This window comes from Cheilinus undulatus, linkage group 14, assembly GCF_018320785.1.
Source record: "Cheilinus undulatus linkage group 14, ASM1832078v1, whole genome shotgun sequence".
Lineage (NCBI taxonomy): Eukaryota > Metazoa > Chordata > Actinopteri > Labriformes > Labridae > Cheilinus > Cheilinus undulatus.
Genome location: NC_054878.1, coordinates 26,178,809 through 26,204,300, shown reverse-complemented (window position 1 = coordinate 26,204,300; position 25,492 = coordinate 26,178,809). Strand labels below are relative to the sequence as shown.

The 25,492-nt window shown below is 39.1% G+C and overlaps 1 protein-coding gene across 1 annotated transcript; it reads right to left on the bottom strand.

The window, feature by feature from the left end:
- Positions 1 to 897: 897 nt before the first annotated feature.
- Positions 898 to 25,068, bottom strand: prkg3 (protein kinase cGMP-dependent 3). The gene is made up of 22 exons (XM_041804810.1): positions 24,762 to 25,068; positions 19,451 to 19,540; positions 16,909 to 16,971; positions 16,630 to 16,756; positions 16,274 to 16,440; positions 16,011 to 16,124; positions 15,588 to 15,693; positions 15,329 to 15,392; positions 15,001 to 15,078; positions 14,811 to 14,899; positions 12,274 to 12,339; positions 12,075 to 12,122; positions 11,919 to 11,960; positions 11,680 to 11,791; positions 8,703 to 8,839; positions 8,506 to 8,595; positions 8,148 to 8,289; positions 7,853 to 8,016; positions 7,460 to 7,576; positions 5,149 to 5,211; positions 4,843 to 4,918; positions 898 to 3,363 (listed from the first exon to the last, which is right to left on the bottom strand). Exons 2-22 carry the CDS (start codon positions 19,536 to 19,538, stop codon positions 3,277 to 3,279), a joined length of 2,040 nt encoding a protein of 679 aa, XP_041660744.1. The 5' UTR covers positions 19,539 to 19,540; positions 24,762 to 25,068; the 3' UTR covers positions 898 to 3,276.
- Positions 25,069 to 25,492: the final 424 nt, after the last annotated feature.

Sequence of the window (25,492 nt, the reverse complement as noted above, 5' to 3'; positions counted from 1 at the left end):
ACAATATTTCCCCTCAGGGATAGTTTAGTATCTCACATCTCAAAACCAAATATGATCGTTGCTTGCTGAACACCTTATTTGTGTCATTGGGCCACAGAAGCAGAAAATGAGTATTGTTTCACCCCTTGGGTTTGATCTTGATGAAGGGATGGAGAAATAAAGGAAATGGACAAAAGGATAGAGGTTAAAAAAGCAGTTTTATTTGCTGAACTCTAGTAAAAAATGCTTATCAGGATTTTCTATGGTCTCAAAATATCAATCAAGGTGGCTCAAAACAACTGAACTAAAAGACGGACAATCATAAAACAAAGAAAAAGCTCTAAAAGAAAGTTAGTACTAAAAACAACAATAAAACATTTAACAGCTTTGTGTAAAGAAGATGCATGTGCTTTACTTCTAAAATATGCATCGATCGAAAAAACATGAAAAAACAATAAAGGTGTGACAATTTCAGTTTTATTTTAAGGTTTGTATCAGCTTGCCGGTTTGTCTAATCTTAATCTCCAACATTCAGCCGTATCACTGAATCCTAAAGGTCTTTAATGGTGTCAGGTGTGCCATGAATGAGTTACAGACTTGGACTGGACCCAAGAAATCCAGCCCAACCCCTGCTGAGCTTGTGCACATTCCCTTTAAAACCTGTCCATTGTAAAGCCAACATTGTTTGATAAGTTGTCTCTCATAATTAGGGTTTAAATGGTCTGTTGCTGGGCAACCAGAGTAATTGGCAGTAAGAAAGATGCACTCTTGAGTTATACCTTGGACTTGTAGTGTTTTTCACAATTAAGTTGACAACATATGTTGAAACATGAAATCAAAGAAGATGGATGGTCCAGGACACCTTTGGGAGAAAGAACGTGAAATTTCCATCAAGAAAAAACCCAGAAAAGGTGAAAAAAAAAGGTCTCAGTCTCAACTACAACTCCAGGCCAGCTTAAAAGCTAACAACAACTGCCAATAACTGCAACAGAACACTGCCTGATCAACAGGAAACTACTGAATGCTACCTATTAAGGTAGCATGGGGCGGCGCGTACGAATGCAGCGGCCCAGCACTCCATCAATAGCAGCAAAACAAAACCCTACACTCACACCAGAACTGACAGCGTGCCCATGAAGTTTACATCTGCCCTTTCCCAAACATTGTCTGTGGGAGGTTTCCCGGACGGATGTGTGAAACAAATCGTGTCAGGTAGGTTTTTTTCTCTTGCCCCTCCACTTGTGTGCATAGCTGCATGCTGTATTTCATTTTTTCATACTAATTCCTCTGCTCATGGAGCAAATTAGGCCACCAGCAACCAAAACTAAAAGACCTAAAGTAAAATGTAGTTACGCTTCTATGTCTACACTATCTACATAATAAAGGTTACTACATAAGCCATTGTAGCTAAGTTAGCTTTAATAAAGTGAGCTTTAGCAAACATAGATAGGAAGGTAACATAGCTATGTTAGCTGCATAGCTTACCCAGCAAATGGAGTAATGTAAGCTACACTGGCTGCATTAGAATGTTTTCATGGTGGGCGGGCTTTTTTCCTGTAAACAGACCATTGACTCTGCTTCATTAGGCGTTTTATAATTAGATTTTGCAGGTCAGGTTTTTAACCGTTGGGATCCTAACCTTTACCTCCCGCCTAAACAGAAGTTTGATCCTTTTTAATTTGAAAGTTTTAGCATGTATTTCCTCTCTGAGATATATGGCATCTCAGATGTCTGTGAGAGTGGCTGTCAGAAATGAACGGTCTGCAGCCAGACCCCTTCCTTTGACCCCATCAGATGCCTTTGACAGATGTGTGTGAAGTGTGCTTGGACCAGACCTGGGAGAGGGTCGATCCTAGCCCCCTTCCTGACTTGGATAAAAGTTGCATGTTAGGTCAGGCCCAGGCACAGAATCTAACCTCAAACTTGAGTTTATGAGGGGCTTATATGGATTTAAAAATGACTGAGAGACACTATCATCATATGTTTCTTGGAATTAGTTAGGCCACCAAATAATTAGGGAAAAAGCCTGCACCGTATGAACGTGTATTTTTTCATGACAGTGTTTGAATCTTCCAACACTCAATCTGAAGTGAGAAAAAAGACACACAACTCCAAATTTACAACAGGATTAATGGCCACAAAAGTAAGAAACTGCCAACTTCAACTTTGTTTTGCTATCACGGTCATGCATGCTATTTTTTTATTTTTATTTTTATTCAGTGAATATTGCCTCAGTATAGCCTACATTTGCTTACATTTAGTGAGAGGCTGAACAATCCTGTTCTTCACGTCAGTGAGTTTGCAAAAAACTCTAGGTAAGCCCCACAGGAAAGTCTGCAGATATGCAAACTCACGGAAATTGCATAATTTGCCATTGTGAAGTTCACACCAGAGCCCTCATAGATTTGATGATTTCACAATGGGACACCACTACGCACCCACCCACTTATCAGGAACATGCTTTCAAGTCTGTGAGTCACTGAGGGTGGAGTTTGGGATCCAGCTTTTCTCTGCAACAGGCCACTCGAGAGTGGTGTTTCATTCAGATTATTGAGCAGTGTTATCTGTGTGATGTCACTGGCACTTTTTAATCACGCACCAACCTTCCTGTTCTGAATATGCGAACAGAATGATCGAACATCTTGTTTCAACACCTCCTAATACTTAAATCTTTGCCACTGAGATAGTGGTCTCCCTACAGCCACAGAGAGGTTTTCATTATTCAAATACAAGGTGGTGTAGTTTCACTTTGATTTAAAGGAAAATTCTGTTTATTTATAAAGAGACAAATATAACCTAAGTATGTATAGTGTTGTGGAGTAGTCACTTAAAAGTCAAACTCCATCTGTGTCTGTTGTTCTCAGTTCTGTGTTTACACTGAGGCGAGCTTCTTTCAGCATGTCTCTTTCTTCTATGTTTTTTTTAATGTAAATTCCCCGCTCTTTAACAGTTTGCTGCCACCACATGGGGGAGGAGAGACAGTCCCACCCATGTAGGGATGTTGTTCCTGGGGACTTAATGACAGTGCTATAGGCAAAACAGACGGGGGGGCTGTGGGGTCGAGGAGGTGTACACAAAGAGGGAATTTGTTTGGTCTAAAATCTTCCCTGAAAGTCTCAAAGTAAGCCTTTACTATACAGTACTAATTAGTATGAAAAGGGTGACGCATGGCTTTTTCATGACACACTGAGCACCTTCTAATAACAGGTTTAGACTTAAATAGAGGTTACTCTGTTTGGCCTTAAATTTGGGTGACATGGCTCTTCTGACGTGTGATCATCTCTCCCGTCACAGATATCAGAAGTCACGATCCCAACCAGAGAACTCCTCCTCTGCTTTGGTCTGATCCTGAGGAAATCGATCAAAGTTGATGTAGCATGGGCCCTTAGGAAAGACAAACAACAGCTAATTAACAAAGCTGTAAAAAAAAAACCCACAACAACTTGTGAATACATTTACTCAAGTGACACTGCAGTCCTGTCACTACGTGACTTATTAACAACAGCTGTAGCCTGCAGTCTGTCCCTTATTCTTCGAGTCTTATGGGGGCTGAAAAATGATTTAGCTTGTCACTGTAAGTGATGGCATTTTTCTCAAACACAATTTCTCTTTGAGTTTTTCCTGGACTGGACTAACCAACCAATAAGAATGCAGCAAGAAATGACTGCATGATAAGTACGACACTGGCACCAACAAACAAGTTAGCATTAGAATAGAGACGATGCCAAAAAGCAGACGTTTGTGGGATTCCAACAAGGAGGAAATCTTGATTTCAGATGTTTCTCCAAGCATATGAATGCTACATTTACAACAGTTTTGTTGTTGCTTTGCTTCATTTTTTTTTACCACAACACTGGCAGCATAGTTAGATACCGCACACTGACACGGCTAACACTGATGACAATTATTTCTTACATACTGGAGAATGTCGTAGCCTGTGATTCAGCTGCGTGAAGCACGAGTTGTCATTGTACAGTCTGCACACATCAAACTTTACGTCGAATGAGATTCATGTTGCATACAATAGAAATATTTCATAGAATAAAGAGGAGATTTATCACTGTGTTTGCAACAAGAAACAGAGAATAAGCATTACTTCTTAGCTTGATCCTGGTGTTTTCAAAGACTCAAAACTAATCTTTAAGCAGCCATGTCTAACAAGAACTAAATCCCTTCTCATCATCTCCAACAAATGGAGAGAATCAGAGGTTTATATCCAGACGAGAACACCAGCATGTTAAAACTCTGTAGCCCAAGCAAATAAAGTCTGTGTTCAAGTCTCCCCATTGACTTCTCTCATCAGACAGAATAGATCTCACAAGGCAGATGCTGGATTTAAAATCATTTGATAATCTTGGAGAAAATACATTTTGGATTTCCTTAAGGATTATAAACTCATTAGGAAGCAGTCAGCCGGTAAGTTATTGCATTCTAACCTATAACAGGGTGGAGATACTTTTAGCTACTGCCGTAACTTAAGGTTGATTTCTATTAATGTTATCCACTGTCCTTTAATCTTTGCCACTTGCATTTCTTTGCTTGACTTAGGAAAACTCAACACTAATACATGTCAAATGCTCCTATCTCATTGCTTATGTAGAGCACTTTGAATTGCCCTTGTGTTTGAAATGTGCTGATTAAATAAAGCCGCCTGGTGCTGTCTTGCCTTGTGTGACATTGTTTTTTTTCTGCAGGACACTCTCACATTGTCCTTTTGAAGAACATTAGATTAAAATTATTTTGTTTAATCATAATCTGCAGCACATTTCATCGTGCATTGCTTTAGAGAAGGATTTGAATTCAGACTTTAAGGTCTTTAAATAATAGTATCTAAATGCACACAGTTTTATTATTTGGGCTGACCTTGCGTATGAGTCGGACAGTGGGGGCGTCGAGCTGACCCATTCGCAGCTTGTGCCAGTTCATGCTGCTGAACCATCTGAAGGGAGGAGAAGAGGAGATTGAACAATCACAGTCAGCTCATACTGAGTTAGAAACAGCTTCAAATATTCATCGAAAGTTTAAAAGCACAGCCAGAAGCAGAGAAACTTAAACTTTAATACAAGTTTAAATAAACACTTTGATTAAGGGAATAAAATAGGTCGGCTGGTGAATGCTTCTGTCCTACACTCCTGAACCATCAGATATATAACATGTATCCATGGTAACCTGTGATGTCGGACGTCTTTGATCCCATTCTTGGTGTTTCCTAACCTCTGACCAGGCCGGGGTCTACAAACAAAACACAGCATGTTATTCAGACGGATGACATTAACACCATTTTAATTTAAAGAGATTCTGCTTTGCAAGACAGAGTTTTGAGACAGCCTGTCTTCATGCTGTACAACAGAAGAGCCTGTATTAAAAGCACAGGTAAGTCAATTCTGCCACTGGGGACTCGATATGAAAACATAGCTAAAGAGAATGTGTCGAGACCCACCACTTTTGTGTCATGGATGAATTTTTCATAATGAGGGGGTGGTTTGCACCACAAGCTTCGAGCAAAGAACTCTGGGATCATTCACAGTGCAAACTAGGAAGTCCACTTTCAACAGCTTTTCTCCCTTATTATGTAAAATCTACTAGTAGAACAATCACCAGTCATTTTTTGAGTCTAGGACTTTGGGTGTGCAAAACACAGTGCAAACGATAACTATATACATAGGTGACAATTAGTGCAAATAAAGGTGGAAAAATGCATTCTCAACATTATTAAGTAACATATTGTTATTGCACATGACAGACACGCGCAAATGCCACTAACACTATTTTTTGAAAACAAAACACCACTCTCGCTCGCTCTCCTTTTATTCTCTTCCTTCACTCTCCTTTTCTCACTTGTCTTCTGCCAAAGCTGCCGTTTTCGCGGTGCTGTTCGACATTACCGTAACATATATACCACACATTATATATTGCCGGTAAGCACAGATTCTCAGCTCTCTGTCAGCATTGGAATTTTTTAGATTGAGCAAACCTTCAAGGAGTTACAGTGTTGAGAATCCGTGTAGCGGTCTTGCAGTACTTCTGGTGTTTTGCTATGGTGTTTTGCTATGAATGCCCATGTCTTATGGTTGCGAGTACTGTAATGAACCATGTATGTGCACATGCCTACAATTCTCAGCTGTCCAACACTGTTGGAATTTTTCTGATCGAACAAACTTTGACAGAGTTGTACTCCAGACATATAAAACCCAGCGCCGGCGCTGGGTCAATAGGTAAAGGGTTAAACAATATCCCTATTTAAACCAACATGATCACCTGAGACCCTGAAAATGTAAGAAAGAAAACACATGCTAAAACTTTCCAAATATAATTGCATTAAAGTTCTGTATATGGTTAGGGTAAGGGTTAGGATACAAAAAGCTAAAAGTAAAAAATCTCACCTGTAACACCCGCCTACTAAACATTTAATAAAGCAGAGTAATCAGTCTGCTTAAAGGCAAAAAGCTCATCCTCCATGAAAACATTCAAACACAGCCAGCATAGCTTACATGGCTCTGTAAGCCGTGTAAGCTATGTAGATCACAGAGCTATGTAGCTAAAGCTAAGATCACAAAAAAGCCACGTATCTACAATTACTTGCATAGTTGTTAGCCTTACCAACACTTGTTAGAGTTCACATTGCTGAAGCTACATTAGCTATGCAGCAAACATAGTTGAAGCTAAGCTCACAAAGCAGCTATGTAAGCTATGTAGGTATGTTACCGACATGGCTATGGTAGTTTTAGCTATGTTTGCTAAAGCTCAAGCTAACATTGCTACACTGGCTTATGTAATGACATTGATAGCATAGCTCGTGTAGCTGAAAGATTTAGCAAAGGTAAAGTAAGCCACTGTTTATGTAACTACTTTTAAAATGGGTCTGTACATAAGCTCGATACATGTCCACACACCTGTGTTGCTTGGCAGCCAAGGTCAAGCTCGATGACATCCCTTTTGTCCAGGCCTTTTCACCCCTGGTAATACTCCCAGAGACTGCCAGTGGTTTTTGGGGCATCATAATCATTTTTTGGGACATCCACAGCACCGCCATGGGCTTGTTGCAACCCTGCTACCCGCCCAGATGGTACACTAGAATCTATATCATGCTTACTTCCCACATCCACCCTTTACTCCACTCTTGAGGTTTGGACTGTGTTATTTTTTTCAATAGGTTATTTCCCCATGCCCCTGATAAAATGCAAGGGCATCCACAGCACGACCAAGGTTGTGTCAGTCCTCTTCAACCCAGTGGTGCCCTAAGGCAACTTATTCACCACAAACACCCTACTCCAGCCTCAGTTTTTGGCCCAAACATGCCTTAAAGTTCTGCACAGTACTGCATGACACTGGAGTAGTTATTTTTTTATTATTGTAGATGTTTCAGTGCAGCCTAAAATATCTACCTGTAATTTTCACGGGGGGTTTTTTTCAGCATATTTTTGTCTAATTTGACAGTTACTACCAGTTTGAAATTTGAATGACAATGTGGTTCTCTCACCTGGACAGTTTGTTGATAATAGACTTGGCTGCCTCACTCAGAAAAGGTGGGTACTTGATCACTCCATCCAGAATCTTAGCATAAATCTTCTGAGGCTCAGAGCTTGAATAGGGAGGGCTGAAAGGATAAAATAAGAGAAGAGGGTTGTTTTTTAAATCCCCTATGTATTACACATTCAGGTGCTGCTAGGTAATCTAAACCCTTTAGTGCAGTCACTGGACTCTACTGATGCCTGTCATATCTCACTGCTGCCATCTGCTGGTTAGGAATTAAACTTTATTCATTCATGATTTCTTCTGCGACTCTCTCCTGACATAAAATCTCTCTTTTGCTTCATCATTAAAATACAGGCTTTGAGTTTTTTCTAAATAAATGCAGGAATGATAGTGCTACCTTCCCACCAACAGCTCATAGACCAGGATGCCAAGGGACCAAAAGTCAACAGCAAAGTCGTGTCCCTGGTTCTTGATGATCTCTGGAGCCATGTACTCAGGAGTACCAACAAATGAATAGGTCTTCTCTCCACGCACAAGCTCCTTGGCAAAACCAAAGTCCACCTGCACATAAAAAAGTGAAGCTCTTTATTTGCACACTAGCCTATTCTCCTTTAAAACACACAAGAAAAAGCAGAGTCATGCTACTGTTCTTAAATGTAATGGCTTAGACATATATATGGATAAGGATGTACCAGTTTAATGTAGCCCTTTGCATCTAGCATCAGGTTCTCTGGCTTCAGGTCTCTGTACATGATGTTTTTCTTATGGAGGTAGGCGTAGGCCTCCACCACACAGGCAGCACAGAATATGGCAACAGGCTCCTGAAAACGCCCTCTGAAATCACACATATGTCAGAGGTTAGACTGTCTCTAACAATACTGACTTTAATTGGCTCTGCTTGCTGTAGATTCTACAGTAATGCAGAAATAAAGTTTCCATATTTAGTAGAAAATCATAACATTTGCACAGAGAAACAATTCTGACTGATATAAGTATGTATTGAATAAAAGTGTGGCTTATGCTGAGACTTTCTCATCAATGTTTCCTCACACTTCTTTGAGTTTGGTCCAGATCTCTCCTCCAATACAGAACTCCATGACCATGTAAATGTATCGTGTGTCTTTATAAGCTGCATGAAGCCTAAATGGAGAGAGGAAACAGAAAAGATTGGAATAATTAAGCCCTCAGCTCTAATTAAACTTTTATGTTAAATTTAAAGGGTTGTGTCCGTCTGTGATTGCTGATACCTGACGATGAAGTCACACTGGATGGCTTTGAGGATCTTCTTCTCAAACAGCATGTGCTCCTCCTGCCTCTTGGCAACAATGTGCTTCTTACTGACTCGTTTCATGGCGTAATAAGTCCCATGATTCACTGTGGTCATCTTAAAGTAAAAAATAACCAGCAACATATTAGTTTTGACCTAAACTACACACCACATGAGCAAAAACACTTCTAATTTCCACACCAAAATGTGAGTTCTATGTTTAATTTGGATAACAGTTGGGGGCTGATATCAAGAAAAAAGCTCTCCTGTACAGAGTTCTTTTGAATAACAACAGTCTAAAGAAGTATTACACTTGAGTATGAACACAAGGAACAGAGAAAACATTTGCAACACAGTAAATTAATTATTTCTCTTTGATAAGATTGAACTGTCCGTAAAACTGTGTTCAGGCAACCTGGTAGCTCCCTTGAAGAACTGTGGAGTAGTATTTTGTATTTTGAGGGCATGCTTTGGTTCTATGAGGAACTGTGTGAAAAGGATTACCCCTCCTTCCCTTACACAACCTCCTCACACACATGAAGTGGCAGTTAATGACAACAAAATTGCAGGTTTACAGGAATGTTTACAGCTAACGTTTACTGGACTCACAATGCTCAGGACTAAGAGGGCAAAACACAGGAAAAGGTACAATAAACAGGAGGAGGAAGAGGGTGAACTCGAAGAATGGCTCTGATCTCAATTGTGAGACAAGTAAAATGCATTGTGCAGATTTTGTAAGTATGAAAAACAGTCTTATTATGTGGATCTAATTCTGCATGCCAGTGCTGATAGGCACATAAAAACAAAGCATTATTTTCCTCGATGAGGATAATGGATTCACTGTAACAAAACAAAATGAGACGAAAGAAAAAAAAAATTAAATTACAAGTTGAGTTAAATCATAGGGGCTTTTACCATTAGGCATCAGTAGGCAATTGCCCAGGCTCTCATGCTCCAAGGGGCCTCAAGATATATCCTTATAGATGTATGTCAGCTACAAGGTAAAGCTATAAGGTCTCAAAATTACTTTCAGTGATTATTTTGTGATGCATATCTTGAATGGAAATAAGGAGTGAAGAGGCCCAAAAAGTCCCAAGGACACAAAAGCAAGATCCAAGCCCCTAAAACACCCCAAATACCCCTGATAACACCTCTGATAATTGGACACCTCGTCAGGCATTAACCTTTACGTATTACATTGTGCTGAGTATGAGTTCCAACGCTTTTCTAAGAGCTTGAATTTCCCTTGGGATTAATAAAGCATCCATCCATCCATCCATCCATCCATCTCTCTATCTATACAGTACTGGAAGGCATTTGGGTATTAATATTTCAGATTTGGGTGTGTCCTGTAGTTCTCTGGCTATATTTTTTCACTATCTATGCATGATTATAGCTTAGTGATGAAGGACCTTGGTCTTTGCCAGGGGTCTTGAAATCACTAAGCTGCCCCTGGTTGCAAGTTACAAATCAAAGTTGCAGTAAATTGTTAATGGTTGATGCTGACTGCTCATACACTGCCTGGCAAAAAAAAAGTCGCCACCAAAATAAGGTCGCTCACTCTAATATTTCGTTGGACCACCTTTAGCTTTGATTACAGCACACATTCGCTGTGGCATTGTTTTGATAAGCTTCTGCAATGTCACAAGATTTATTTCCATCCAGTGTTGCATCAATTTTTCACCAAGATCTTGTATTGATGATGGGAGAGTCTGATCACTGCACAAAGCCTTCTCCAGCACATCCCAAAGATTCTCAATGGGGTTAAGGTCTGGACTCTGTTGTGGCCAATCCATGTGTGAAAATGATGTCTCATGCTCCCTGAACCACTCTTTCACAATTTGAGTGCGATGAATTCTGGCATTGTCATCTTGGAATATGCCCGTGCCATTAGGGAAGAAAAAATCCATCGATGGAATAACCTGGTCATTCAGTATATTCAGGTAGTCAGCTGACCTCATTCTTTGGGCACATAATGTTGCTGAACCTAGACCTGACCAACTGCAGCAACCCCAGATCATAGCACTGCCCCCACAGGCTTGTACAGTAGGCACTAGGCATAAATGAATCTTTATGCTCCCTAGCAAACTGAAGCCTTTTTTTCTAGTTAGCCTTACTGATTAGTGGTTTTCTTAAGGCTACACAGCTGTTCAGTCCCAATCTCTCAAGTTCCCTTCGCATTGTGCGTGTGGAAATGCTCTTACTTTCACTATTAATCATACCCCTGAGTTCTACTGTTGTTTTTCTTCGATTTGATTTGGCCAAACGTTTAAGTGATTGCCGATCACGATCATTCAGGATTGTTTTCCGACCACATTTCTTCCTGGAAGACGATGGTTCCCCACTATCCTTCCAGTTTTTAATAATGCGTTGGACAGTTCTTAACCCAATTTTAGTAGTTTCTGCAGTCCCCTTAGATGTTTTCTCTGCTTGATGCATGCCAATGATCTGACCCTTCTTAAACAGACTAACATCTTTTGCACAACCACAGGATGTGTCTTTCGACATAGTTGTTTAAGAAATGAGAAGTTACTCATTGCATCAGCTGGGGTTAAATAACTTGTTGAAAGATAACCGCCCATGCAGTAATTATCCAATAGGAGGCTCATACCTATTTGCTTAGTTAAATCCAGGTGCCGACTTTTTTTTGGCCAGGCAGTGTATATTTATACACATTCACACATTGTGGTAGACAAGTTTGGGATTGTATTTAATTATTTGATGAACCAAGTCACTTCTTTTGTGCCTGCTTTCATAGACAGGAGTTGCTTGTTTCTCTTGAGAGATCTGGCAATACTGTACCCATCAATAATTTTATGCAGATGCAGTGTTTGCTACCTCTTGTCTACTTTTCCATTTATCCTTTAAGACAATTCCCCCTATCTCAAACAAATAATAACAACATCAATATAACAAGATATTGTCACGAATATATCATACTAGTTGAACAAACTCACCAGCTCAACACGACCAAAGCCTCCAACTCCAAGCGTGACAGGATCACCTTGATATCGGCCCTCCTGATACAAAACAGGAACCAGATCCTTAAACCTCAGAGAAGAGACGGGACTAGAGGGGGAAACCATCACAAGGAAATCTTTTAATGTATGCTATTTTTATTTCGAGGCGCCTGCTAGTGTCAGTCATGTGTTTCTGTGTATACGTTCACCTTTGTTATTCTCCCACAGTCACTCACCTGGACTTTTCTGTTGTCTTTGCCTCCTGCAGCACTTTAGAGCTAGAGGTAAAACACAAAGAGAGGCAGGATTTAATGATTAAACACATATGACATCATTCTTACTAACATGGAGACAATATGATTTCATGATGGAAGCAGTTTTATGGTACGTACTCATCAAACAGCTCCAGGTGCTCTACAGGAATCGTCTCTTCAAATACCCTAAAACAAGTCAGTTTTATTCATGCTGATGTAAGTGTGAAAGAACACAAAAAAACTCTGAAAGTAGTTCAAACAAGGCAGCAGCCAAGAAGTAAAAGCCAGTAGCTAAACGTGTTTAATGATCTGTCTTTTGCTGTTGATTTAGACTCACTCCTTGTCAATGCTGAAGCAGGTGACAGGACCATCAGCGGTGCATGTGGCAGTTCTCAGGACTTCACTGCAAGAAGAGAAAAATTACCTGTCAGCCAGTCAGGAAGAGAGTATTTAATTACTTTACAAAGAAATCTGTCAACAGCTCAGAGAAGAAAAGTAAGTTCTAGCTGCCTAAACTTTAGAAAACTGCACATCTACATTATCTACGTAGCTAAGTTAGCTTTAGCTGCATTTGCAAAGCTCACATTGCTAAAGCTAACTAAGGTACAGATAACGTAGCTTAAATAGTTACAAAACTAACATTGCTAAAGCTAAGCTTACAAAGCAGCTACTTAAGCTATGTCAGGACAATATCTACATAGCTACATTAAACTTAGCTAAGTTTGCTAAAGCTTACAGTGCTAAAGCTCATCTTGCTAAAGCTAACTTATCTGCATTGGCTTATGTCTGAACATTAATTACGCAGCCAGCATAGCAATGTTAACTTTAGCTGAAGTTAATGAAGCAAAATGTGGCCGCTGTTTGTGTATCTACTAAAACAGGTCTTTACATAATCTTATCCCAGAGTAGGCCTCTGACCTTTTTCTCTGTTTTATTAAGGAAATTTTGCTGCCTGTAATATTTGTAATGTGGTTATGTCATGAATGAAACTGCCAGACTTTCTGGATTAAGCAAAATTCAAAATAAAAATCTAAATATGGAGCATATAGTGTTAGTTCAGTCAGGCCACTGAGTCCAGAGCTGTCATAATTGCGATCAACTTATTTCACGCAAGCCCTCATCAGCTGATAGCCAGCTAATTTACTTTAAGTACACTATTGGCTAATTGCTCACGTGCTGCCTTATTTGAACTGCTACGCTCTGCCACTCTCTCTGCAAGCCGTTCCTGCAACCCTCCTCCACCCCAGCTCATCCTTATTCTGCTACTGACTCGATCAGTGTCATTCTGTTGTCATTGATGCCTGCTCTGCTCTGGGTTTTGTCACTTCTCTCCCTATCTCAGGTTTTCATTACTGGTATAAGAAAAGCAGGGACTTGTGCTGTTCCTTCTTGATGATTTTCACATAGGCTCATGGAAGGACAGGGGATCCAAGAACAGCCACACCGCCAAATCTAAATAACAGCATGAGTGCTAAGTAATAACTGCCAATAATGGAATATTTATAGCCGCCAATCATGTGTGTTTCTTGTCAAAATGGTCCTGACTGATCTGGAAATACACTGTACCAGCAAAATACAACACTTCCTTTCTGAGATGTATGTCTCAGATGAACAGTCTGTGAGAGTGGCCATAAGAGATGTACACTCTAGAGCCCGACCCCTCTCAAAAGCATCTAGTTTATGACCTTTGATACTTTTAATGACCTTTCAGAGATGACAGAGTCCATGGTCTTCACTTTTTAGCAATATACTGGCACAAAAGGGTAATGAAAACTGTTAATCCAGATTGTTACCTTTGCTATCTTGTCTCTTGTTCCTCCCCATGGCATTCAAACACAAAACATAATATGTTTATATTTCCATATTGGAAGTCAGGAGGAGAACATGCAATCTTACAGTTACCATGCCATGCTGTTCCCTCTTCATGACTCCACAATGCAGTTTCAAAATTTAACAAGTTCCATTTGAAAGCAACTTCAAACTCTAGCTGTGTATGAAATCCCCGTATCACTGTAGGAAATTCTCCTTTTTGTTGTGCTGATCAAATTCTAAATGATAATTGTCATAATCCACGGTGGACTCCACGGCTGCATCCCATTGGGCTTTGTGAAACGTAATGTACATCCAATGGTCACTAATCAAGTAATATGAATTGCAGTAAAAAGGGTAAAGAGCAGAGTGATTTATGAATGAAGGAGAAATGAATGATGGTGTGAAAATATGGTGTAATCATTTCTTTGAATCAAAAGTGTTTTATAGTACTATTAGGTAATTAATTTGTGAAAATGTGTTCAGTATAATATGGTTATCAATGGAATTCATGGCATTTATTGTTGAACCTTGGCCGGCCTTGAGCTGCACATTATTATTGTGCAATAGCAATAATGGCACAATTAGCATCCAATGAGATGCAAAGTGTTGTTTGACAGTGGATTTCTTGTGTGTCAAAGAGCTCCATGTACAGTAATCAACAGATAACTCCCTCGCCTCCCAGCCTCGTGTTGTCTCCCTTATGTGTGGGTGTACCTTTTTGCTGCTCTGCTCCCCGTGTGGATGTTTCCCAGTATTTTCACCTTCTGCTGGACTCTGTTGTTCTTCCTTTTGATTTGTTTTCCAACTGACTGTCACACCGTAAACCTTTGTGTCTGTCTTTTGATTTCTTATGAAAGATGTGAAATCTTCTTATGGGTCCTCCTCCCCTCTTTGTGATTGTCCCAAATTCTCAGTGTCTTTAGTAATCATAAATGACTGGTAACATTCAGAAAATAACAGCAGGCTGCTCAGCCCAAATGTCAGAGACTAAAGCAGCAGAAGAAGGTGCACAGAGCAGTGAAAGCTGCACAGATGCCCCAAGGCATGTGTTGCCATGGTTACCGTATAAGGGCCTGTTCCCCGAAATGCTCCCCTTTTCCCATCCGACGAATCTGCTTCTGATGCCCATTTACGTTCTTAGTCACCAGAACCTGTGGAGGGAAACACCCATCAGGGTTATATATAGAATCAAATGAACTGCCTGCTACACTGTTTTAAAACATTTAAATATGAATTAATGCAACAATATTACCTCTCCTTTGAGTATAATGTAGAAGGTGTTCCCTTCTGCTCCTTCTCGAACTATAATATCTTTGTCCTGGTATTTCACCTAACAAGACAAGATAACTGGAATGACACACGCTGAAAAAAACGTACAAATAGGCATGTCTTGAGAGAATATTGGGACTGTTTCAAAACAAAAAAATACTCAGAGGCTCCAAATATTTAAAAAAATCAGTGTTTAAGGCCCATCCATGACACACTGATTTTTTAAAAAGATTTTTATTATGAATTCGATGTCTATACTGGTTTCACTCAACAGTCACGTAAAAACCTAAATGAAACATCCAGCTCCATACCTCCTCCATTGAGTCAATGATTTTAGACAACTGGGCATCATTCAGGTCCTTCAAAGTGCGAGATCTGTGGCGGCATATGGAAAAATAACCACAGACTTAAAAATGGGTGTTATACAGTCCACTGAGTCATGAAAATTTTCTTTACTGTCATCATAGAGTTATAAAAGAGGAAACAACCAAGTCTGACTGATAACACTTCCATTAGTAAAGGAGTTGAAAAAGTGTCAGAACTTAATTCCTGATTATTCTTTAAACTCACGTCTTTAGGAAGCCCATGAGCTGCTCCCGTTTCTTCTTGGACTTATTGGCTATGATGGTCCTGTAAGTCTGTCGCTCCATACACCACAAACAGACTGTTGTCTTTGCTGCAGCAGAAGAAACACAATCAATGACAAATCCATTTATCATCCATACATTCATCCATGCAATCAGTCCCCAACCCATCCATTCATCCATCCAGCTTTTCATCCAATTAAAACCCAACCCATCCATCCAATCATCTTTACACCAATCCATCACACATCCATCCATCCATCCATCCATCCATCCATCCATACTTCCTCCCTCACTCTTCTGTCTTTACAAGCCCATGTCATGTGGCTGGAGCTGAGCAAAACTAGAGATAAACTTTCCAGTGTTTTCCTGCTGCATGTCCCAAAAGAGCTAAAAACCGGTGGTATACCTTTGACAGTTGCTGTCCGTTTGCAGTTATAAAGGATTGCCAATTCTCCAAACACATCTCCAGTTGTTAGAGTGCGGAGCTCCCGGCCTGCCTGTGTGACACGGAGCTCACCAGCTAAAAGTTGAACGACAGACAACGTTTATTTTTGTTCAAATGTATCAATTTTTCAACGTATTTTATACATAAATCATAAGATAATTTTTTTATGGGATTTGTAGATCAAAATAATTCTCCTTTAAATGCAGCTATAGAGCAAAACAAACCTGCTACTATGTACATGCTGTCCCCTTCAGAGCCTTCTTGAATGACGTCCTCTCCTGGTTTGAAGTTGGATACCACTAAAAGGTCCACCATCATAGCTGTTTGCTCATCATCCAGTCGGCTCAGGAAGTCATTCTTCTGGATGGATTTGACGATCAGATTTGTCTCACTAGTGATGAGGGAGGTGAAAGATGTTATCTTTATCTAAACCAGAGTTTTAAGGATCAATACACAACCACAACATTCTCTCACACTGTCTGATATTTAAAGGAAATGCTGTAGATGAAATGGCTTACAAAACCCCTGCAGTCTCATTTAATGGTAATACACTCTCTCATCAGCTGTACTGATTACCAACCTGGCAGTTTTCTTCACCCTGGAGCGTGTAATCTCCAGGGTCTCAGGGATTGGTTCAGGGGCGATGACAGCCGCACGGCTCTTCCTGACCTCTGGATCAATCTCATTACTGCTTGGAGTGGGAAACTCTGAAACAGACAGAATAAAAATGGAGGGTTGCTGTGAATGGCTATGTTTCAGCTGAATGTTGAACCAAAGGTCACCTGGATCATATGCGAATCTGTGTGTGTGTGTGTGTGTGTGTGTGTCACTGCCTCTGTTGTGTATGTCGAACCCTTACCTAGATCATGGTACTGACTCTGCAGATGTTCTAAGAGTGTTTCTTTCTCCTGCAGTCGTTGTTCTGTGATAAAAGCAAAATTATATATTCAATGAGCAAAACAAGAAACATTTTGTGACTTTAATGCATGATAAACATTCTCCATTCATAACACATGCAGATAGATAATATGCTATATTACTGTACTTCCACTAATATGAACTTTGAGCAGAGTATGTTAAAGGAAAAACTGGTAACACACTTAATGTGGGATGAAGGACTTTGGCCTACATGTGTCAATTCTGACTTAGATTTCTATGGCTGGTGTGGCTATTTAAGATTTTTAGACTTTTTTTTTATCATGATGATAATCTTGTAGCTCCAAAACCTGCAGTGAAAATAAACATTAAATAAACATCATTTCAAGATCTGGTATGAGAGCATGTTGCCAGTAAATATTAAGTTTTGTTCAAACTAATTTGAGATTCTGTGTAAGAGTGCAGACTACAGTATGTTGGCAGGTGAAGCAATTTTTTAAGTATCAAGCACAAGTATTTTGCAATCTTTGGCCAAAACAGGAATGAGGGTTGTATGAAAGCCCATTTCTGCAACTTAAAAAAGGAAAAATATGGAAGTTTGGCCATTTAAAAAACATCATAATTCATCTGATAACTTTGAGAGATTAAAGTCAGCATTATGAGACAGTAAATCAGAAAACTGTTCTGGTTCACTTCCCATTTGAAATTACAGACTTACTATTGAGGGGCGGGTTAACTTTAGGCTGGAATCCCAGCTCCTAAAAGTAATCATTTAATAGGTAAAGAATGAGGTGAACTGACTGAAATTACTATTCCTCACTCCTATTTTCAATTTTTACTTTTTTGTGCTTATTTGGTGAATCCTATTACCATTTTTCCTTCTAGAAAAATGATGAAAAGTTGTATACTACAATACTGCAGATTTCTTTTGTTTTGTGGGTGTGTTACACTACTTCTGAAAACTATATGTGATGTGATGTTCCATGGCTGAGTCTTGATCTTGGTGCTGTCTTGTCATAATGTCATTGTTAAGTCTCACATTTGTTAAGTTTTGTTTTTGTCATGTTTTGGTTGTCTTCTCTTCTGCTGATGTTATTGTTTCTGAAAATTAATAACATTTACATTTTAAAAAAAGGCAGGATTATTGGAGTATCTCAAAATTATTATAATATTATTATTAAAAAATGACCTACTATCTTATAATTCTGACTTCAATTTAATAATCTTAACTTTTTATCTCATAATTATGACTTACTTTCTCATCATTTTTATTTACATTTCATGATTATGAATTTCTCATAATCATTATTTTATCTCATAATTATGAGTTACATTAAATACAAGTAAGCAAAAAGAAAAAATTTAAAAAATACTATATTTTTCGATCATAAACCTACCAACCATTGATTTTACCATCTTTAAATTTATGCAAAAATGCTTTTTTATATCAGCAGCATTGCCCTTATATGTTTGAATAGGGTAATAATGATTTTGATTAATCCTGAAATTCCACTTTTTTACATTTAAAATGGTTTTTGTTTCATTTTGATTGTCTTAAAGGGTTATTTACTCTCTATTTGGATACATACCTGTTTTTATTTTGAAAGAAAATAAGGAACTTATGGCAAATCCATTTTCATATAAACTTAAACACAGAAAAAGGAACTTGATATGGATTAAATAGAAAAAAAGGGAACAGTAAAAATTAAAATATTTAATAACACGAAGTTCGGATAATGTTTCACCCACTGAGCTCTCTGTGAGTTTAAATGATTCATGCACTCATTATGGACCTTGATTAATTCATCACAATTAATGCATTAATGCTGACAGCCCTGATACATATTAACACCCACCGTTTCTTCTGTATATAATGAATTTTTATATAACTTTTTCATAATCTACTACTGATATTGCATTTACTGTATATGCTTGTTACTAGCTTCATTTCACTTTACGTTTGCTTGCTCCTCATCCAGAACACCCAGCTTTTTTTCATAACTCTGGTTAGATATATTTTATTTTTCAGTACTGGTGCTTTTTTGGTTTCAATAAAAAGTTGCACCAAATCTGATTTACCATCCCATCATCTCATTTGTCAGTCTTGAAATTTCTAGATGAACTATAAACCATGTAATGCACAAAAAGGAAAAGCATGGCTGAATCTTCACTGGTGTTAGTTGCTGATAACAAAGAAAACCCTAGAAAGTTTGCAATCACTCTGAGAGGCAAAACAGAAGAAAAACTTTTGGATGAGCAAAAGAAATAGGCTTGAAAGAAAGAGAGTTTATCCTGCATATTGAAAATCGTTTAACATTTGCTTGTTTTTCTGGGATTACGTTCATTCCAAAAGGCTTGGGGTGTTTGGTGAGTTCAGAGGCTGAGCTGGAAACTCACACAGGCATACTCTTATGCAGTGCATCCACAGAATGTATCTTAAAGCTGCCATATGTACATTTTCTTTATTTGATTTTAGGTGCAAATTAACACAATCAATCAAGAGGTCAAATGTATTCAGGACTCACCGAGGTCTTTGTTTTGCCTCTGCAGCTCCTCGTTGATGAGACACTGCTTTTCCAGCTGCTGCTTCAGCTCCTCCAATTGTTTCTCCATGACTACAGTGATGAACAAACAGCGAAAAATAAACGTATAATGGGCCTGTCTTCAGCACTGTCAATAATAGACAGGTTGGTATATGAAATCATCCTATTAAACTCAGCCATACAATGCAAACTCGCCAACTGTGCAGACTGTCACATCCAGCCTTAGTCACCATTTTTCTGTACTGTACGTCTGTGTGTTTGTGCCTGTTCAAAGCCCATGAACTTTTCTGCACCACATGCAGACAGCAGGAGCTCCACTACATTATGCAAACTAATGATGGACAGTCAACAGGGTGCTTCTGAATGCTGACACACCCTGTGAGCTTCTGCTACAGATACAGCTATTACTAACACCACAAAACCTGCAAAAAATAGATCAAAAACCTTGGTTTTTGGCTCACATATTGCAGGACGTGTGCATGTTTGCATTGCCTTTCTGTTTGTTTCACCAAAAATTTAGGACATCAACAGAGCATGTAGAGTTTAAGTTTAGAGGTGTACCTTGCGTTTATGCTAACAAATTAGCCCATAGACTGTATATTAAGATGGACCGGGATAGCGGTCTCCTGAGAGTGAAGCCAAAGGATTCAGACTAGCTGTAAAGAAGGCCATAATCTCTTCTCCCTCCATGTTAAAGCACAAAGGACATGGGCCACATAAAAAGTTGAAATCCATCTCAAGTAAATATTTGTTGAACCCAGACTCTGTCATAACAGTATGCTATCCGTTGACAAGTGTGGTTCCTTGCAACGTTCTTAACTAGATTAGCAGGGTAAAGAATTGTCATTAGCTAGCACTCAACTGCCCGTGCTTCTGCTTCAATGACATCACCAGTGCAACCGTGAAAACCCACTACATCAACATTTTTCATTCATGAATCAAGCCAACAAGCTACTTGAATACTCATGACTAGGCCTGCCCACAGAACTGTCTGGTCCTAGTAAACTGGTAAACTGGTATTAATACCGTCACAGGTAAAATTTCTGCCATGGAATGGGTATTTGCAACACCGTCATCATCGGTTTAAATGCTCACGTTTTGCTGTTCTGCATGCACGAAGCATATCCACTCCACAGCTGCCGGAGCGAGTGAATTGTGGCGGACAGCTCAGTCCAGTCATTAGCACATTTAGCTCAAGTATCACATGAAGCCAGGTAGCTAACCAAATGTCACTCACTCTTGTCGTTGTAACTAAGCATGGTTAACAGGCAAAATGAGTGTTGTTTCCCTGTGTTCTTTTTTCCAGAGCCGTCTCTGTCAGCCTGCCTGGGGCTTTAACACAAGCTGCGTGCTGCTTTGGCTAGTCTGGGTTTGTCTACAGCTCAGCGCTGCAGCTCTTCATCTTACAACGGCTTAAACAACGGTGTAAAGGTGCGTTTTAACTTATTACTTTCTTTTGTAAGTCCACGATGAGTCAGAGATCCAGGCTGTGACGTTAAATGAGGTCAGAGAAGCTGCTCTAGACTAAAGCTAAGCCAAATCAATGCTAAACACTCTACTTCTGTCAAGCTCTTCAAAATAAAGACCACGGCTGGCATTTTTCTGAAACACATTTATTGTGAACGCCCTCATCATGAAATGTCATTAAGTCATTGGAAGGTAAAACATGGAGCGCAGTTAGAAAGAAAGAAATAGAGAGAGACATTTAGAAAGAAAAAATTCAGTGTTCGATGCTTAGACATAAATTGAGAATGCAATCAAAGGCTCGTTTTAATGGGAGAAGGGGGTTAATAAAACTTGAATTTGGATTCAAACGCATGATCTCTTTGAAATTTTGAAATACCACAACCCCCACTGTCAAAGACAAGAAAAATTCCATGATATGATTTTTAGGCCATATCGCCCGGGCCAACCTGGGCCCCTCACAGACCCAGAGAACGGGCCCTCCCCAGTTGTGATTTATTGATCTTTATGCATGTGTGTTTAATAAGTAGCACTGGTGCTAGCTAACTGGCTAAAAATAACCTCATTTTGGAGCTATTGCTGGGTTCTGATATTGAAAATATTTACTCAATCTACTTTTTAACCTCTTTTTGACTTTTTTGCTAATTTTTTGCCACTTGTTGCCCTTTTGAGCAGCTTTTTGCCCTATTTTGCTGATGACAACTTGTTTTGCCACTTTTTGTCACTGTTTGCCAATTTTTTATCACTTTATTTTCCATGCTTAACCCATTTTGCTGCCTTTTGCCAACTTTTCACCTATGTTTTACAACTTTTTTGCCACTCTTCACTTATTTTACTGCATTACGTCCACTTCCACCTCTACTATTTTCTACTTTAAACCCATTATTGACTTTTTCACTCATTTTTTGCCACCAATTTCACACTTGGACACATTTTAGCAGCTTTTTTCCCTTTTTTACCACTTTGAACCCCTGTTTGCCAACTTTCACTTATTCTTACCACTTTTTTTGCCACTCTACACCCATTTTGCCACTTTTCTACCACTCAAAAATCATTTTGATGCTTTTTGCACACTTTTGCAACTCTTCACCTACTTTTGCCATTTTCCTGTAATTTTTAAAATTTCTTTTTAACTTTTTCACTCAATTTTGCTATTAGTTTGCCACTGGTGGCCCATTTAAGCAGCTTTTTGTTTTGCCATATTCAACACATTTTTGTCACCTTTTGTCACTCTAAACCCATTTTGATTATGACCCATATCTGCCCTTTTTCCTGATTTTTGCCACTTTTTTTGCCACTGTTTGCTAATTTTATCCACTTCTTATGCCACTTTTTTCCACACCTTTCATTGTGAAAATGACCTAAAAAAGGTAATTCCTTTAGAAAAAACATTTATGTTTCAGAGAAGGTTACATTGTACCGCAGAATAAATGCATTTACGAAATTATTTGTTGTTACTGTGATATGAGTGGTTCTTATTAAGTTTTGAAATAAAATACAGTTATGACAGCTGAACTTTACAATTGTCCATGATTTCACTCCCCTTTATCCCCCCTCATGGGTGGCCTTGCTAATGACTAAGAATCATTTGATTTGGGGCAGAAATGGCATATGAAAGATGGACAAAAGGGAAAAAGTACAACACTCTGTACAAACTTTTTTCTAAGGGTGAAGGAACCGCTCATCCTAAAATTCCCTTAAGTCATCCTTCTTTTAAGATTTATCTTTTTTTGTTTTGTAGTGTTTAAATTGTTCTTAATAACACTATATATATGTGTAAGTTCATAGTACCACAGCACATATTGTCATCATTAAAAGCCTCTCTCTCATCATAGACATCACTGTGACACTCTACAAATGGGTGGTTTTGCTTTTTGTATTTTTTTTTTCTTTTTTTTTTTTTTTGTTTTGTTGTTTTGATTCTTGCCAGACCTATTGAATCAAGAAATCACTTAAATAGAACCTGCCTGACAAAGTGAGGTAGGCTAAAAGATCTTAAAAAGAAACACATCATGATGCAATCGAAAGATATTAAAGAACAGATGAAAAAAGTCATTGCTACCTATCAGTCTGAAAAAGGTTAAAAAGCCATTTCAAGGCCTTGGGACTCCAGCAAACTACATTGAGAGCCACTATCCACAAATGGAGAAAATTTGGAACAGTGGTGAACCTCCCAAGGAGTGGCCAGCCTACCAAACTTAGTCCAAGAGTGCAACGACGACTCATCCAGGAGGTCACAAAAAAACCCAGAACATCTAAAGACCTGCAGGCCTCACTTGACTCAGTTATGGTCACTGTTCAGGATTCAGCTATGTACATAAAGTGTCAATCCCCGTGTTTTTATTGTGCTTTTTAGGGCAAAGCAAGGACATGGAAATATGCTGTCCATTTAAACATGTGGTCGGTCAATTAACAGTGCTGTGTAAGCTAGGTTGGCCACACGTACTTAATTGTTTGCAAGACTCCTGATAACATGGCCTCTCTGCTTTTTTAATTTTGCTGTTAAGGGTTAGCCGTGTATGGCGCTATTGACATGCCAAACATTACAATCAATTTAAACACAAGGCCTCCAGTTACAATATCCTGAACACATGCACATCCACTCCTGTAAATCCTGAGCTGTGTGCCTTTGATCATCACATGACCACAGTCATAGCAGCCTCACCCTGAACATTGGACGTTTGTGAGATTAGACACGATGTTGAAGTGGATCATAAAGTTACTGAGCAATACACAAACCAAAAATTGGTCCGCAATCAAAGAAAGTTCCCTTGCCTGTGAAGTGACAAAGGAATTTGATAAGAAAATGTGGCCACTGAAAAACAACAGCATACACAGTCACTTTAATATCACCAATGATTCACCACCAAATGAGGCAACAAATGTGAAATCAGTGCTGCTGCTGTGCCAGGAGTCAAGAGGCCTGTGTTGCTAAGACAAAAATTAAAGGTAATTACATTTTTATGAGGAACACAATCACAAAAACAAATTGTTGCACCATACTAGGAAGTCAAAACTGCTTTAGGGGTGTTTTATTAACCTGTCACATACTCACAAACACAGACAGCTGTGCACAATCGGTAAACTTTCTCTGAACTTCCAGCTATAAAGTACAACAATAGGAGCTGATTAGGCTGATAACCTCTAGTGCCTGCTGGTCAATATTAAATGGAGGAAAACTAGAAAGTTAATGATGCAATTTCAGCCCTGTGGAGGCCACTCTTCCAGTTATGTATTGGCTGTCTTTGTTATTTCTTCTCAAAGTGATGCAACATCTACAAAAGATATTCTGAGACAGAATCTCAGATTTGTTTTCATAAAGATTTTCATATTCTTCGTAAGGACTGATCCAGGAGAATATATTGGAAAAGTCAAATTAGCAGAAACAGAAAGCTTTAAAGTGCACTGCAACAACATGCTGCTGAAAACTACACCTATAAAAGCAGTAAACTGTACACTCACTCAACCATGGTCATTACTAATTCATGGCCAAGTGTAACTAAAGCTGAATTCACATATGATGCCCTTTTGAAACCTAAAGGGAACAGGTGTCTATTTGGATGGTGCATTAAGGATGTGGCTTCACTTCATACACATTATAACCTTTAAATAAAAGCAACAACAATCAATGAGGGAAGCTACAGTGAATGTGTGTTTCATGTTTACAAGCCTGGATATGTAAGGATATATAACTTTAAGTAGAGTAATGTGATGAATAATTGATATTCAGAGGAAACTTAACAACACAGCTGTCTTGAAGCCTTTTTACATGAGATCCAATCCTACACATAAACACAAAGTGACATGTAATACTTGAAGTCAGACTCACCTGCAGGCTGTGTGTTGGTCACAAGTAATGGTGGATGTATTTCCTGCCTATAAAGGCTGCATGGATCATGGGAGCCAAACAATCACCCTGGATCGCTAACAATGTCCAGTCTCAGGTGTAGAGAAGTATTCTCTGTGTTTTTGCCCGACTCCAAGACTGCCTCTGGACTGCACACACCTGTGCAGAGACAAGCATGCAGGCATTACTTCTTTTTCTTTTTCTAGAGCTGCACACTTTCTAGGCTTACACTGCCATGTCGACTCTTTAGATTTTACTATTTTTACTTCCCTCCAGCTATCTCTCTCTCTCTCTCTCTCTCAATCTTTCCTCCTCTTTTCTATATCTGTCAATCTCAGAAGCCCTGGGGTTGAATCATTAACCATAACATAACCTGAGGCCCCTCCCATCACACCAGGTAGAGGAATACAGGCTGCAGGAGAGGGAGAATGAACTGGGGCGAAAGTTGGGGTAACAAAATCACAGCTTGTGGCATTGTGATGCATTATTTAGACATTAACTGTCCATTAAAAAACAAGTTATTTTAACTTTTAAACATAGCTAAGTGATTTACTATTTCCAGTTGACTTGGAAGAAAGATACCTGTGGGGTCATAAAGTAAACTAAAGAGGAAGTGATCTGATGATGACGAACAACAGAGTTGACACAAGAGGTGTGTTTCAAATCCCACACTACTGTTCTAAATACTTCATATTTTGAGTGCATTAATGCGC

Coding starts and splice junctions, on each gene's coding strand:
- prkg3 (XM_041804810.1), bottom strand. CDS start 19,538: ATGGAGAAACAATTGGAGGAGCTGAAGCAGCAGCTGGAAAAGCAGTGT. Junction 16,441..16,629: donor AGGGTGAAGAAAACTGCCAG/GTTGGTAATCAG, acceptor CCTCATCACTAG/TGAGACAAATCTGATCGTCA. Junction 4,919..5,148: donor AAAGACGTCCGACATCACAG/GTTACCATGGAT, acceptor TCCTCCCTTCAG/ATGGTTCAGCAGCATGAACT.